The sequence below is a fragment of the Phoxinus phoxinus genome (assembly GCF_949152265.1).
Source record: "Phoxinus phoxinus genome assembly, chromosome: 11".
Lineage (NCBI taxonomy): Eukaryota > Metazoa > Chordata > Actinopteri > Cypriniformes > Leuciscidae > Phoxinus > Phoxinus phoxinus.
The window spans coordinates 21,241,622-21,258,519 of record NC_136886.1 but is presented as its reverse complement, the minus strand read 5'-3'; the positions used below and the strand labels follow the sequence as shown (position 1 = coordinate 21,258,519).

The following is a 16,898-nucleotide window of genomic DNA, read 5'->3' as shown; positions in this document are numbered from 1 at the left end:
ATCTTGAAAAAGTATTACAGTTTCTACAATAATATAAAGCAACTGTTTGCAACTTATAATAACAAGAAATGTTTTTGAGCACCAAAACCATATTCAAATGATTTCTGAAGGACCATGTGACACTGAGTAACGGCTGCTGAAAATTCAGCTTTGCCATCACAGGAATAAATTACATTTCAAAATATAATCAACTATATTAAAATATTTTGCAGTTATTTTAAATTGTAATAATATTTCACAATATTACTGTTTCGTAACTTTACACATGGACACTCACACAATCTTTGCACATTTTTCAGAGCACAGAGGCTGTTAATCAGGGCTATAGAGAATATGACCTACCCTCGCAAAACTCACAGAAAGGTGAGAATCCATCAGTAAATTCACACAGTCCAAATAGTCATTGCAGAAATTATTTTTCTCTGTTTCTGTAACTTTATGTTATTGTGATTTGTGTATATAAAGATTATACTAATAAAGCTCACATGCAATTTTGCTGTCAATTACACATGAAGTTAATGGAATACTGCACAATGCTTAACTGAACTATAAATTGATTGTCTTTGCTGCCCTTTATTGACATGACGAATTAAAAGTTTAGTCATAGGTTAGTCATTGTCCATGTTTCAGATGAATAGTTGTGAAATATCTAACACATTCTTGTCTAGATTTGTATCACCACTGTGGAATTAGGGAAATGCTCAACAAAATACTGAACTCTGGGTGTGGTATGAAGATTTTTTTTGAGTGAATAATAATATGTAACTTATAACTCTGAAACTAGCCATAGACAGAAACCATTAAAACTAATTAAAGAAAAATTAGTCATGCATTCTTGCCATCAAGATTAGAGAGACAGACATACACAAAATGATTGTGGACTTGCAATGTTAGATTATGTCGAGATTTGTCATGAAAAGTAATTGTTAGCACATATTGGTAGAATATCTGTTACATTAGTCCTCAGTACCTGTTTTCTGTCCACAGGAGAGAACTGCAGCTAATGAGAAGCAGAGAGAGGTGAGGATCGTCAGCACCTGTCAACAGAGCAGAAACCCTCTGTGGGTCAGTGTGGAAGACGACAACAGCACATCACTGGACAGTTAGTACAAGACAAACTCATTCAGTTGTTTTACTCATAAGTAGGCATGGGGAACATAAGGCATTTCTGATTCATAATTGTTCTTTTAGTACTTTTGTGGAGGAAATATTTAGAACAGTGAGCTAGTCTTTCTTTTTTTAAATTCAAACACTTCTTGCAAAAGGTTTTTACACTGTCGTCTTAATTACCTTTCACAGACATTTTGGAGGCTGCATAAATGCAACACTAAACAAACAACTTGGACAACACTAAAAAAACATTTATTTTAGTAAATTCCTACTGACTGATGACAACTACACATTGTCATATGTACTACTCAGTAACTACACTAATTTAAGTCTCACAAAGATTAAGGTCATTCAGTTTAATATGGAACAGTTCTGAATAAAAACATATTAAACCTTATTCATAACATCCAGATTTGTTTTTATCTTAAGTGTCAAGTAAATATTTCTCTTCTGCAGGTTATGGTTGTGTGCAGAGCAGATGTGTGACTCTGATGCCTTACACCCTGGTCACACCCCAGTTCCCTCCCATCTGTCGCCCAGTCCTCCTCCTTCCCACAATCTTTGGCCATGTCTTGCACAAACGGTTGGCAGAACAGGAAGGTTATCAGCTCTGTGAGCCAGGTAAAAAACAAACAAAAAAAACACTTACTTTTCAAACAAGAGGAAAAGAAAACGGGGAAAAATAGATAAAGATACCATAGAGAAAACTTTCCCATTACGATGAGAAATTCATGTTTGAGTCACAGTATCAACAGGTTTCCCTATCAGTCAATCATGTTCAACGTTACGTCGGACTAAGGTATAGGAGGATCTTTGTTGACATCTTTGTACGCATGCGCGAGTGGTTGTGTGGCAACAAAACAAGCAGTATGGCGGGCTGTAAAGACGCGACGAGCACTTTCAAGAGAGTTAGCGGGCGAAATCCACAATATATAAGCAGTTTAACATCTGAAGACCGGAGGAGGTTTGGACTTTGGAGAGAAGCTCAAAATTTGTATTGGTGACAAAATCAAAGTTATTCAAAGCCCATATGAGATCTGGGATGACAAAAAACGTTGGTCCGACTCACCCGTGTCTTGGCCACCAATCTGCTGGGGAGACATTTATTCTTATTTAATAGAAACCCCTGGACCCTTCACTCATGAAAGATTAAAGGCTTTCAAAAGCCTGGAGGCCTATGATTATTTTGTTTCTCGAAAAGTTGGGCCGATCTTTTCTGCCAAACAGAAAGCAGTGATCGTGCTAAAAGACACCTGAATCAGAACGCGAAAGACTCGGTTGATTTGACTCAGTTTTTTATATTCTTCTATAAATACATAGTTACTAAGATTAACCATGAACAAAATGAGCCTCACAAACTCGATCAGAAGCTGCAGGAATCCAGGCTTTCTTCGGAGCGTCCAGGTTCAATCGCCTAATTGCACACAACCATTTCATTACTTTCGTTTTTCGCGATCCTTTTCGGAGGGAATTCGAAAAAACTTTTTATCAGGCCCCCAACAATAGTTGTACAATCGACCACACAGCAAGAGTGAACCATCCTCTTCTCTAAATCCTCCTCTAAACGTGCAAAACAATCAAATTACAGGTATCTAGCATTGTTTCCTGCCACACGATTCCCATGATGCAACGCGACAAACATAAACAATGACGTCACAAAAGATCCTCCTATTGGGATCTCGCCTGAGAGCTCAATCACCTTTGAGTGATTACAGAACAAGCCACTCCTCGCTTCCGGGAAAATAAGGAAGCTTTTGCTTCAGAGTCGAGCAGGCTTTGTTTCCTGTGTTGGTGTAATGGCGCATTTCAGCAGATTCAGCGGTTGCTGGGTGTTTTCACAGTTAAGTGCAGAGGCTTTTTCTCTGGGCGTTCAACATTTAAAGAGCAATTTCCCTTAAAGGTATACTCCACCGTTTTTTCATATTAAACTATGTTATTCCCTTAACTAATACAAGTTGATACATATCTCTCTCGTCTCAGTGCGTGCACTTAATCGCTCTGGCGAGTACACAAGTAATATCACCAGGAGTGATGATATTACTGCGCCGAGTCGAAGTGTTCCAAGTACTATTCCGCCATACATTATAGTTATCCTTTTTAACCCGCTTAGAAAAGCGCCACGTTTTACTTTGTGTCACCATACTTGGTCGTTTAACTACTCGCGCAACTGTATTTAAATAGGGAAAACGTGGAGGTGTTTGGTCGCTTCTAACTTCATCTCTGTTTGGTCCTTATGAATGAACTTGGCTAAGCTAAGTGCTATCAAAGTGTCGCGGTGCGCCAGAGCAATTAAGTGCACACACTGAGACGAGAGAGATATGTATCAACTCGTATTAGTTAAAGGAATAACATAGTTTAATATGACAAAAAAGGTGGAGTATCCCTTTAAAGAGTAAACACTGATGTGACGTTGGGTCTTTTTCAAGATGTCATTCCACCCATGTCTTTCTGGATGCAGTTGTTTCCTGGCCCCATCTGACAGCCACAATCTCTGCCTCATGTGTCTGAGCATTCTGAGGAAGCGTTCGTTGATGAGTCATGCACCCACTGCCGGCAGATGACCATTGCGATGTTGAGATTAAGACTGAGATACCAGAAAAGGTGGAGTTCCCTCTGTTATTCCCCGATCTGGTCTTTCTGCACAGCAGAGAGCTACTTTGGTTAATACACAGAGTGATCTGGTGATTACAGTGGAAGCTCTCCCGCCTGATGAATCCCCGCGGCCCTCCCACTCCTCTTTCACATCGCAGCCTGTGGAGCTTCTGGCTGCGGTTGCTGATCCTTCCCATGGGGGACCCAGCATCTCATTCAGGGCTCCCGCGGAGGACCGGTTGTCAATCGCTGCATCGGAGGGTGGGCTTGAGTCCTCTGGGATGAAGATTCAGCTGTGCTGCCCCCTTTGGAGAGAGTAGCGTTGTTTGACTCTGAACCAGAGCTGACTGCCATGCTTTCCAGGGCCGCCACGAGCATCAGGCTTGTGTGGAACCCTCCACCGTGTTCCTATTGCTCGCCGCTGGATGATTGGTTTCTCTGGGCAGGGCATGTTGAACAGCAGCATCCCGCTCTGGTCCCTTTGTCCCCAGAAGTGCATGAGGAGGTCACAAAGTGAATTTGTCCAGCATTTCTGAAACAATAACGGCGCTCAGATTGTTTCAGTGCTGGCTTGACGACCAGGTCCCGAGATGGGAATGGCACTGCGGCACACATCGGGTGGAAATCCCTCCCTTCTGTCGCCGTACTTTCAGCCCGTCCTGACCTTGCTTTTCTATGGGCAGGAGTTCCCCTAAAACAAGTGTCCAGGCATGTTGTTGTGTCAACAGATGTCTCCAGCCAGTGCTGTATGCAATGCAGCCTCTGGCTCCTGGATAAGACCTCAACTACAGTGCCATATCAATTGCCTCGAGTTGCTATCAGTATTGTTGGCCCTGTGCCGGTTTCTGTGCTGATTTCTATGCAAGTATATGTTTCCCCAAGTGAGCCTGCTCGCATAGACACTGTGCAAGGTCAGGGAGGACGAGGAGCAGGTCTTTATGTTTCGCCTTACTGGCCCACCTGGACCTGGTTCCCAGAACTTATGCTCCTTGTGACAGCCCCTACCTGGCGAATCCCCTGAGGAAGGACCTGCTTTCTCAGGGATGGGGCACCAAATGGCACGCACGTCCAGACCTCTGGAACCTCCACGTGTGGTCTATGGATGGGACGCTGAGGACTCAAGTGGCCTACCTCCAGCGGTACTTGACACTATCACCCTTTAGGAGGCATGCTTACACTTTGAAGTGGAGCCTCTTCATTGATTGGTGTTCTTCCTGCAGGAAAGAACCCCTTAAATGCCCAATCAATGTCATGCTTTCTTTTCTGCAAGACGTGTTAGAGCGAAGGCTATCTCCCTCTACTCTCCACAGCTATATCCGCACATCACGACGCAATAGATGGTAAGTCTCTTTGGAAACACGACTTGGTTCCTGACTTATCAGGTTCCTGAGAGGCGCCAGGAGGTTGAGTCCTCCTCGGCCATGCCTCATCCCCTGGTCTTAACGACCCTGCAGAGAGCACCCTGTGAGCCTTGCAGTCAGAAGAGATCAAGATTTCTGTCTTTGAAGACAAAGCTCCTGACTGCACTCAAATCCATTTAGAGGGTGGGGGACCTGAAGGCATTTTCAGTCAACGAAGCGTGCCTGGGATTCGGACCGGCCAGCTCTCACGTCATACCGAGACCCCGGCCTGGATATGTGCCCAAAGTTTCCACCACTCCTTTCAGGGACCATAATTTTTTTTTATCGCTTCCGTATAGCCACATGAACCGGAATTATTCCGACAACGTTTTATCTGTACAGTGGTAAAGGGAAGGGAGGGAGGCCTTTACTAGTTGACACTTCAGGACTTTCTGGAAGAAAACAAAACTAGAGGTATTTCGGATTTCATGGAAGGAGAGCTCGATTGCTTACAGAGAGGCTTTAAAAGCTGCTAGATCTGCTTATTTTTCAACCCTATTAGAAGAAAATAAACATAATCCTATGTATTTATTTGAAACAGTGGCTAAACTAACGAAAAAGAAAGCTTCAAGCCCAGAAGCTTCCAAGAAACACAGCAGTAATGACTTTATGAACTTCTTCACTTATAAGATCGATAATATCAGGGACAAAATTATAACTATGCAACCGTCTAATACAGTATCGCATCAGGAAGTGCATTGTAGTCTCCCTGAGGGAAAATTTTATTCATTCGTTGCTATAAGAGAGGAAGAATTTTGCAAACTCGTCAAATCATCTAAATCTAAAATTTGTATGTTAGACCCTATACCGACTAAGATCGTCATAGATCCTCTTCTTAATATCATTAATTCATCTATGTCTCTAGGATACGTACCAAAAACCTTTAAGATAGCTATGATTAAAACGCTTGTTAAAAAAACGCAACTTGATCCTACAAAACTAGTCAATTACAGGCCGATCTCGAATCTGCCTTTTCTGTCAAAGATATTAGACAAAGCAGTATCCTCACAACTGTGTTCCTTTCTTGAAAGAAATTATATCTGCGAGGTTTTTCAGTCCGGATTTAGACCGTACCATAGTACCGAGACAGCTCTCATTAAAGTCACAAATGATTTGCTCTTATCATCCGATCGTGGTTGTATCTGTTTATTAGTGTTACTTGATCTTAGTGCTGCATTTGACACCATTGACCACAACATCCTTTTAAATAGACTCGAACATTATGTTGGCATTAGTGGAATTGCACTAGCATGGTTTAAATCATACTTATCTGACCGTTATCAGTTTGTAGCAGTAAATGAAGAGATGTCTTATCAATCACAAGTTCAGTATGGCGTACCAAGGCTCAGTACTAGGACCGCTGCTGTTCACTCTGTACATGCTACCATTAGGAGATATCATTAGGAAACATGGAATTAGCTTTCACTGTTATGCCGACAATCCTCAGCTGTATATTTAAGATAGTTCCAAAGTTTTGGTGCTAAATAGGAAAAGGATCTACCGCCAGCAGTCGATTTTGATATTCTAGGTATTATTAACTGGCCGGAATTTTGAGATCGCAATAGACGTGAAGGACTATAATGCGTTAGGAGCTCGCTCAAGTACTGTGGAACTAAACCATTTAGGCCTAGTGCTTTGTAAGTAATCAGCAATATTTTTAAATTTACACAATGTTTAATAGGGAGCCACTGCATTGTTGACTGAACGGGGATAATGTGGTCATACTTCCTGGTTCTGGTAAGAACTCGAGCTGCTGCATTTTGAACTAGCTTTAGTTTATTTATTAAGCGTGCAGGGCAACCACCCAGTAGAGCATTACAATAATCTAGCCTTGAGGTCATGAACGCATTAACTAATTGTTCCGCATTTGTCAATGAGAGCATATGGCGTGTTTAGATTTATTTTTAAGATGGAAAAATGCGGTTTTACAGATACTAGACACGTGACTTTCAAATGAAAGATTTGTATCAAAGAGCACACCCAAACTTCCAAACAAAGGGAGACTACAATGCAATGCCTGGTGCATTACTGTAGTAGAGAGTTGCATTGTTATAATTTTCTCCCTAATATTATCAATGTTGTACGCAAAGAAGTTCATAAAGTCATTACTGCTGTGCTGTTTGGAAATGTCTGGGTTCGACGCTTTATATTTTAGTTAGTTTAGCCACTGTTTCAAATAAATACCTAGGGTTTTGTTTATTTCTTCTAATAGGGTTGAAAAATAAGCAGATCTAGCAGCTTTTAAGGCCTCTCTGTATGCAATCGTGCTCTCTTTCCATGAAATGCGGAATACCTCCTAGTCTTGTTTTCTTCCAGTTGTGCTCCATTTTTCTGGCTGCCCTCTTAAGGGTCTGAGTGTTCTTATATATCTAGAATAAAAAAATCTAGACTTCAAATCTATTTTCTTTAATCTTCTTTAAGCGCAAAGGAGCAATTGTGTCTAAAGTGCTGGAAAAGAGAGAGTTAAAAGTTTATGTCGCAATATCGAGTTATTCTATGCTATCTGGGATGCTGAGATGATGAAACTGATCAGGAAGATTATTAATAAAGCAATCTTTAGTGGCAGAAGTGATAGGTCTAACATATTTATAACACGGACTCGGCTTTGCAGCCTTGGCTAAATGAAGTTTACACAAGACTAGATAATGATCTGAGATGGCATCGGTCTGGTGCAGAATTTCAATGGCATCAACATTTATTCCATGTGATAATATTAGATCTAGAGTATGATTACGACAATGAGTAGGTTCTGACACGTGTTGTCCAACTCCAACAGAGTTAGACAACTCTATTGTTCTTTGTCTATTATGGAGGCCAGCAGAAAGGAAAGGCTGTCTCCAAACAGAGTTTGGCCCACTGGATAGTGAATACATCGTCTTGGCATACCAATCCCATGGCTAGCCGTGCCCTCTGGGAGTGAGAGCACACTCGACTCGGCGTTGACTTGGCACACGGCGCCTCTCTGGCACACATATGTAGAGCTGCGGGCTGGGCAACACCTAACACATTCACAAGATTCTACAATCTCCGGTTTCTTCCCGTGTGTTGGGTACAAACAGATTATATGCAGGAATGCTGGCTGCACCATTATCCTCCGAGGACAGGATACGAGCACCTATCTGCTCCTCAGGTGACTAGGTGGCTTACTCTGGGCGCTGGAAGGGGCAGCAGTTGTGACACTTTCCATAGGGATTACAATACATTAGTTCATTCTGACGTAACGTTGAACGGGACTGACTGATGGGTGGAGCTACTATGCTACTATAGAAGCTTGTTTTTACCACTGAATAAAAAAAAAAAAGGTAAAGGCTTTTTTCTCGGAATTTTGTGATAGAAACTCACAATTGCGAGAGAAAAAAGTCACAATTGCAAGATTTAAGAAAAAGTGTCAGAATTGTGACTTACAAAGTGGCAATTATCTTTTAAACTGCCAATTATCTTTTAAACCGTGGCGGAAATGAGCTTCTATAGGCTACATTATAAATGGTGACGAGAAAAACTTTTAAAGCTTTACAAACATTATTATATAATTACTTTTTTTAAATTATATATTATAATAATATATTAATTATATATTGTCCTGGCATTAATGAAACTTAAGACTGAGGTGATGTTTATTGACCTATATGCCCATCTTTGTTTCTTTCTGTCCTGTAATATGGCCATCTCTGTTTCTTTCTGTCTGACTTTAATTTCCCCTCTGTATAGTTTTAGTAATCTGCTTTCTTCTCTGGCTGCTCCCTCCTTTCCTCACATCTGACATTCCTCTCTTATATTTTAGAATTGCTGATGGCAAGTGAGCATGCCGTAAAAATGCAGAAGGGGGAAGTTCTTGAAGAATGTGACTCAAAAACACACCGTTGCTATACACTGCAGGGAGTGGAGAAGATCATGAAAAGGGTGTGTCATAAAACATTGTTTTCATATTACTAACTGCCTGCTCAACAGGATTCAGAGCAATTTTATTTAGTAAGTTCAATTAAAATATGGAAGACTGATTTCACAATAATACAATACAATAATAGGATAATAATAATAATACATACTTGTTTTGTTGTAACTATTAAGAATATGATGATTTATAATACAGAATGGACATAATTGTGTCCACTTAAGTTATAATGGATTATATTTCCCATAGTTTCATATTTTTTACTTTCCAAGTCTCATATCTTGACATTGTTTACTTAAGAGCTGCACAGTATCATACTACATTTTTTTAAGTAGTCTTTTACTGCTTAAAATAAAGTGACAAAAACAAAATCTTCTTTTAAACATTTAAAGCACTTGTGGTCATAATATTTATAAGTGGTCATTGTCTGCTTTAAGTAAAGTAACACAAATTAAGTCTTCTTTTAAACAGCTACAGTATAATATATCATGAAGCTTTGAACATTTTTATTAAATGAAAAATAAAATTCCATATGTAAAATCAACAAAACAATATTGTATTGTTTTAAATGTTAAAGAGTTTCCAGTGAGCTTAAAGAGATAGTTCACCCCCAAAAAACATTATTTATTCATAATTTATTCACCCTCAAGTTGTTCCAAACCTGTATGAGTTTCTTTCTTCTACTGAAAAATATATTTTAAAGAATGTTGGTAACCAGAGAGTTGACGGTATGCGTTGACTTCCATAGTATTTTTTCCTACTATGGCTATTTGATTACCATTGGTAACTCATTATAATGACCAAAAAAGTCCACATTTTGCATCCAGCCATGATTCCAGTAAGACCATTTTATATGACAGAGTTTGCGGCTTTGAAAGTGACCTGTATTTAAAAATAGTTATAGTTACCTAAAACATATAAGCCATATATTAGAACGTAATGTGTGTCCACAAAAGTATGGTCATATAATGCTATCCTGTTTGATATCCATTGTAGGGCACTCACTGTGTGTTACCGCTGGGTTTGGACTGTGTGCGTCGTCTCCACCGTGCTGACATCTTCCCCATTATTGTCTACATCATGTCTACAGAGAGAAATCTCCGCAAATTGAGGTATTAAGATTTTCTCTGTGGCTATAAGAGCATTATTAAATCAATCTACATGTTCTAGCCTTTGCTATAAAGGTTCTGATTTTTAAGACAAAAAAAACAAAAACGGGTCCCACTTTATATTAAGTGGCTTTAAGTACTATGTACTTACATCGAAAAATAAGTACAATGTACTTATTGTGTTCATGTTTTATTGTAAAACACTTTTGCTGCTATTGAGGTGTGATACGGGTAAGGTTAGGGGCAGGTGTGCTGGTATAGGTAAGTTCAAGGGTGGGTTAAGGTGTAAGGGAAGGGTCAACAGTGTAATTACAAATGTAATTACATACATTAATTACAGCTGTAATTACATGCAGGTATTTAAAAAATATAAGTACAATGTAAAAACATGTATGTACACAATAAGTCCATTGTATCAAATTAGTAACTTCAATGTAAGTACATAGTACTTAAAGCCACTTAATATAAAGTGGGACCATTTTTTATTCTAAATTGTTTTAATTATTCTTATTTCTTTTGATTATTTTAATTTCTTCTATGTAAAGCACTTTGAATTACCATTGTGTATGAAATGTGCTATATAAATAAACTTGCCTTGCCTTGCCTTGCCTTGCCTATTTATACAATTTTTGTATTTCCTAGACACAAACTACGGCAGAACTCTGTGACTGAGTCTCAAGTGCTTGAGTGTTCCTCCAATGAGGAGCCCCTTCTGGATAAACTGCCCTGCCTTTATCGAACCATTCCACCAGAGAGCTGGAATGACAGTGCTAGCCTAGTGGACACTGTGACAACTGTGGTGAGAGAGGAGCAGAATAATATTGTGTGGGTTGAGGCAGATCCCTGGTGAGGGACTAACGGGAGTTAGGGCATAAATTAAAATGTCCCTCACTACAGGCAGCTAACTATTAGTATTAAGGTCAATTTATAATTCTGCTTCAAGTAGACCCAAGGTGGTTACGGTGTAGTTTGGTTACTTGCCAGAAATGCTGCGATTGGTCAGTTTTATAACCACAGAACTTCCCCAGGATGTTGAAAAAAAAAGTGCATCCATGGATAATGAATAATAGAGCCTGATTGCTTGATGGTTTTAATGAAAGCATTGAGGCTGATTAAAACACAGCATGTTAAACAGAGATGATGATAAGCCATAAATGAACATAGTGATCCAAAAATATCAGTAATATATTTGTTTATCCTTATAACAACAATATCAGTCATAACATAATGAATAGAGAATCCCACTATTGAATTTGTCAAATTATTATTTTTATTTTTTTCACAATCACTTACACATTGTTCAGTACTTATGCCACTTTTTCAAACCTCTTGACGCAGTTTTCTTTTTTAAAACAATCTTCACAAAACAAGAATGGCAAATCTCAACTGCTTAAATATATTGCATGATATGTTGCATGGTTCATGTGTAGGGGTTCAGCTACATCTAAATTATTTTGATAGCATGATTTTTTTAAGATTTGGAATATATTACAATATGGTATTACTGTGCAAATATTGCAAACTGTTGTCTTATTAATTTTTTTTCTATGTTAAGTTTAACAGTTTTTAAAAAAAAAGTATGTAACATGTACAAATTAGTCTGTAGGTACATAGAGGTTTGGTGGTGGTGTTGAGTGAGAAAAATTATTTATGCAATTTGAAAGATGATAATGATAAATTATCCACATTTTTGCTCACATAGACTGCTGTTGTGCTCAATGTGTGAAGAGTTTTAAGAAAGTGACCTAAGTATTGAGAAATGGATCGCGATTGTAAGCAAAATTGAAATATCCACCGCTTAGAAGCTACACCGCAGGTCCAATGCAGAATTATAATGGGCTGTTTCTGTGCATTGAGAGCAAAAAAATGGAGATCTGCTACATAGCTAAAGGAAGTAACACGTGAAATGTTGCCTAATTTCAGACTTATAAACCATGCGTTTAGTGCAGTTATCAAACAACACTAGTGTTGAGGTCAGTAGGATAAAAAAAAAAAAGAAGAAATGAATACTTTTATCCAATAAGGACACGTTAAATTAATATTTTCTGTTTTCAGCTTTTCAACATTTTTTTTCCTTCAGTTTTTCAACTGTTTTCAACATTAATAGTAAAATGTTACTTGAGTATCAAATCAACATATCAGAATGATTTCTGAAGGATCATTTGACTAGAGTAATGGCTGCTTAAAATTCAGCTTTGCCATCACAAAAATAAATTAAATTTTAAAATAGGAAACATTTGTTTTATATTATAATATTATTTCACAATAGTAATGTTTTTACTGTATTTTTGATAAAATAAAGGGTGAGCATAAGAGACTTTTGAATGTTAGTGTGCAGTTTATGTAAAAAGTAATGCTACAGCATTAGATTTTGGAACATTTGTCCATGTTAGGCATTTGTCTTGTTCTGAACCCTGAGGGTTTCATGACTATCATTCAGTATACGTACCAGAACTTAAAGTAAACAAAAATTCTACATATTAAATTATTTCTCAGAAACATAAATATAAGGTGCTTTATTGGGACATGATGGTAAGGTGCTAGTCTATAACTAGTCTACTCTTTCTCTTTAATACTGTTCCACTGTTTTGAATGTTTTGTCCATCAATAATAATAATAATAATAATAAAAGCATTTAAACATTTACTAGAACATTTACTGGAAGCTGTAAATCATATCCACTGAGGGATATTTAAATAAGATAACAAGTTCAAAACGGCACAATAGATTAATATTTAATGGGATTTCACAGTAACCATCTGTGTGTAAAAACTTGTGGACTTTTGTTTACAGTGAGCCAGTTACATAAGTTTCTTTCAATAGCATCAACGTAAACTTTAGTGTTGATATTACTTGAAAGTGCTGTTTACCTCACTCAGGCTCACAAAGAGAGGTCTTTTTTCAACTTACGAAAAATACAAATAAGACAGAAATCCAAAGAATGAGGACTTCCCCTCAAGCCTTGCATGCAACTACCCTGCATGCATTCCACCAGACCAAACTGTCTTTGGGAATATTTTTACTTTTCACAGTTTGAAAACAGCCCGTTTAAAACTGAAATTGAATAACTATTGTATAGTGAATTGTAGACAATAAACATTACAATGTAAATGTTCTCTTTTATTGTATATTCTATTTCCTTAGAAATCGACATTTGTCTTACATTTGTGTACTATTATTGTATACTATATTTGTATTCTACTATAGAGTATGTCTTGATTATGTAATCATTTTTATTTTCCTCTCCATATGTCAGCCAACTTAACTACTCCAAATAAACACTTTTTTTTCTTCATTGATAAGTGGATGAACATACAGGGGAATTCAGGGACCTGTCCCGCAACAACATGCCCTTGATTGTTACTATACCACAAATTTGTACTTTCCCATAGCGTGAGAGATGTTAGCAAGCATTTAAACAATGTTACAATAAGTACAATAATAATCATCATAGGAGGACTTATAAAGCTTACAAAATGCTTTTTGAAGGTCAGATGTGAGTCTTTAACTTAAATTGGACAGTGATTGATACAGTGCCCTCCACTTATATTGGCACCCTTGGTAAATATGAGCAAAGGCGGCTATGAAAATTAATTTGCATTGTTTATCCTTTTGATCCTTTATTTTAAAAAAATCACAAAATTGTAACCCTTCATTGAAGTAAAACAATTGAAAGTTTTGAAACAATTGAAGCTCACATATGGGGAAACACAAAGGCCAAATTCCCTTAATCATTTATCACAATGAGTAAAACCAAAGAATAGTTTTGATGTGCAGCAAAATATTGAGCTTCTCAAAATAGAAAGTTGCTGTAAGAAAATATAGCTAAAGCATTGAAAATTCCCATTTACACCATCAGGGCAATAATTAAGGAGTTCCAATCAACTAAAGATGTTACAAATCTGCCTGGAAGAGGACATGTGTATATATCGTTTTAATACACGGTGAGGAGGAGAATGGCCAAAGACTCTCCAAGGATCACAGATGGAGAATAGCAAAAATTAGTCGAGTCTCTTAGTCGAGAGCCTACATTTTTTTATCAAACAACCCCTACATCACCCCAAGTTGCTTGGGAGAGTTTCATGAAAAATCCCCCTCGCTCGTCCAAAAACAAACTCCATGATATTCAGAAAGACACGACTTAAACTTCAAAAGGGTCCTGGTTCTATGGTCAGATGAAACTAAAAAAGAGCTTTTTTGGCAGCAAAAACTGAAGCACCACCAACATGGAGCTGGGAATGTAAAGGATTTGGAGAGATTCTGTATGGAGGAATGGTCTCTGAACTCATCAGGCGTTACAGAAGAAGACTCAGAGTTGTTATCTTAGAAAAAGGACATTGCAATAATTGTGGATAGATTTCTACTTCCAGTCCTTTTCTACCACGAGAGGGAGCCAAAAAGCAGTGGAAAAATAAAAGGGAGTGGTTGATGGGAGAATAATAATATATGGTGTTCTGGAGAAAGGAAAATAGATATGGAGACTACTTTTAATACACAAGAGATGGCTCCTAAATCATTTTGCTGGAGTAATCTTTCAGCTGTTGGTTTGTAGGCTACTGTTGCTTTGGATTCTCTCTTTCTGTAAAAAATAATACTAAGCCAAATCAATGCACATGCCTTTCTACTATTGACTTTAGTATTGTACAGCAGTTCTCCAAATCAATTTCCTCACTCAGGATGATTTTTCTCTCTCTTGGTTTCACTGGGGTTCTGGAACCCCTCTGGTTGCCAGGAAACGGCCCGAGTGATTTGTTGTGTTAGAGTAAATTTGAGATGGTGACAAACCCTCTCAGTACATGCAGCCAAACCACTGCTTTTGGGATTAGAGAGAAGAGCGGACAGATATGATTTGTGTGGTCGAATACACGCACTAATGCTCAAACACACATGCATCCAGCATGGCAGTTAAACACTCAGATTTGTTTTCGTCTGTTTTCGTGACTGGTTTGACTCGTTGCGGTTTGACCTTTTACATTCTGGCAAGGATGCCGTTTTACTACATTGAAGATGACGTTCACAAACCGTGTTACGACGACCTCACTTTGAGTCCTGCCATTTTTGAGTGCTGTGCAGTAAAAAATAGTAACATTTACATTATTTTTTAAAAACATATTTATATTCTGTTTATCAAAAACTTGTCTCAAGCTGTTTTTCTCCCAATTTATGGATTAATTCCAAAATGATTCAGGGGATTTTTTGAAACAATTTTTTTCAAACACCTCTCAAGATGTATGTATGCTAAGTATATGTGTGTATTTATGTTTGTTTATTTGGTTATTTTTTTGGTGCTTCTATTCTGGCAAACACAGTAACATGGACAGAATCTGAGGTTTATGTTATACTTTCAGTTTGCATTAGCTTTGAACTCTGGCTGACCACCCTAGTGAAAAATAAATATACTAAAATGTATTTTAAATGCATTAATTTTATGCTAAACATACTACAAATATATTTATATATTTATACTTAATACCCTGCAATTGTACTTTTGGTGAACTAAATTGGTATAGTACTTAAGGTCTGCTAAATTGTAACAATTAAACTAATTTTGTACTTTAGTTATCCAGAAATAGTGCTGAGGTCCAACTATAGATACACTTAAGTATTTGATTGTGCTAAAATGGAACTATTACAAGTATTCTTAGGCTACTTTAAATATCTTGTATTTAAAGACTGATATTATACAGAGAGTATACTATATCTTAAACACATTAGGCTTAATATTAAGAATTGTGCATTGTGCAATCAAGGTGCTACTCCAAATAAAGTTTAATTATATTATCTATATCAGTAAGTCTCAAGCGATATGTCAGTATATTTGTAATGTATTTTGAAATGTTTATTTTTTTTTCCCACTAGGGCATAAACAGTTGGCTTTCTTGTATTGCAACTTGTAAAATCAGCTGGTTTTCATTTACTTTTTAAAGTTTTTTTTATTTGTATTTTTACATCAGCTAGAGGTTCTAAATCTTCTGCATGGGAATCTTGACACACTGCTGGTCATGAGTTCAGGACACACAGCGGTAGGTCTGATTTTTCAGGAGAGCCGGACAAGGAATCACATGCATCCAGCACATAGAGAAATTATCCTCACAACGCTGGAAATTGAATTTGGAAATGTGTTTAGCTTTAGAAACTGGAGGAGAAAAGGGTGGGGGAGGGAGCTAGACAAATTCAGAGAAAGAAAAAAGCATGACCCTTTTATCACTTGTGCTGTTTCGGGGTTATTTGAGACACTGTTGTGTAGCCATACAGTTACTGGGAAACTAAACAGATACCTAGCGAATAGTGTATAGTACACTAGTGATATGTATTGTGTATAGTAATACACAAGGTTGAAACCCCTCACTGCTCAGGTAGCAGAGAGAGTGTGGTCTGCATTGTAGAGGTTCATCTATGTGTGTGTGTTGAGAGCTTTCATGTATCTAGACAGCCTGCAGTTGTGGAAGCTTCTCCTTAGGTTACCACAGCAGAGCCCCCCTCCTCAGGTTGCCGGGAGACGTGTAGTTCAGATGCAATGTCAGGGGGAATTAAGCTCACACAATCTGATTTTACTGTCTGTCCGGTTTACTTCAGAGCGCTCTAGCACAAAGTCGCTTGTGAGACCCACGTAGCATGTACCCCACGTAACATATTGCTGAAATTCATGTTCTTGTGGCTTTGCGTTTCAGTTACATTTTCTATCCATGTACTCCATTGTAAAGAGACTGTGGGTGTATTGATGTATTGATGTGCTTTCACATTCTCAATCTGGTTTGTTTATTGTTAAAGAATGAAAGAAATATCGTAATAATA

At 37.8% G+C, this 16,898-nt stretch overlaps 1 protein-coding gene across 2 annotated transcripts in view; it reads left to right on the top strand.

The window, feature by feature from the left end:
* The window catches only part of card14 (caspase recruitment domain family, member 14), a 30,535-nt gene extending 17,138 nt beyond the window's left edge, over nt 1-13,397 (top strand). For both annotated transcript variants that reach the window (XM_079629048.1, XM_079629049.1), the window contains exons 16-21: nt 300-363; nt 988-1,102; nt 1,567-1,731; nt 8,884-9,002; nt 9,991-10,106; nt 10,746-13,397. In XM_079629048.1, the coding sequence (XP_079485174.1) occupies nt 300-363; nt 988-1,102; nt 1,567-1,731; nt 8,884-9,002; nt 9,991-10,106; nt 10,746-10,953 (787 nt within the window). In that variant the 3' untranslated portion in view covers nt 10,954-13,397. The remainder of the gene's footprint in view (nt 1-299; nt 364-987; nt 1,103-1,566; nt 1,732-8,883; nt 9,003-9,990; nt 10,107-10,745) is intronic.
* Nucleotides 13,398-16,898: the final 3,501 nt, after the last annotated feature.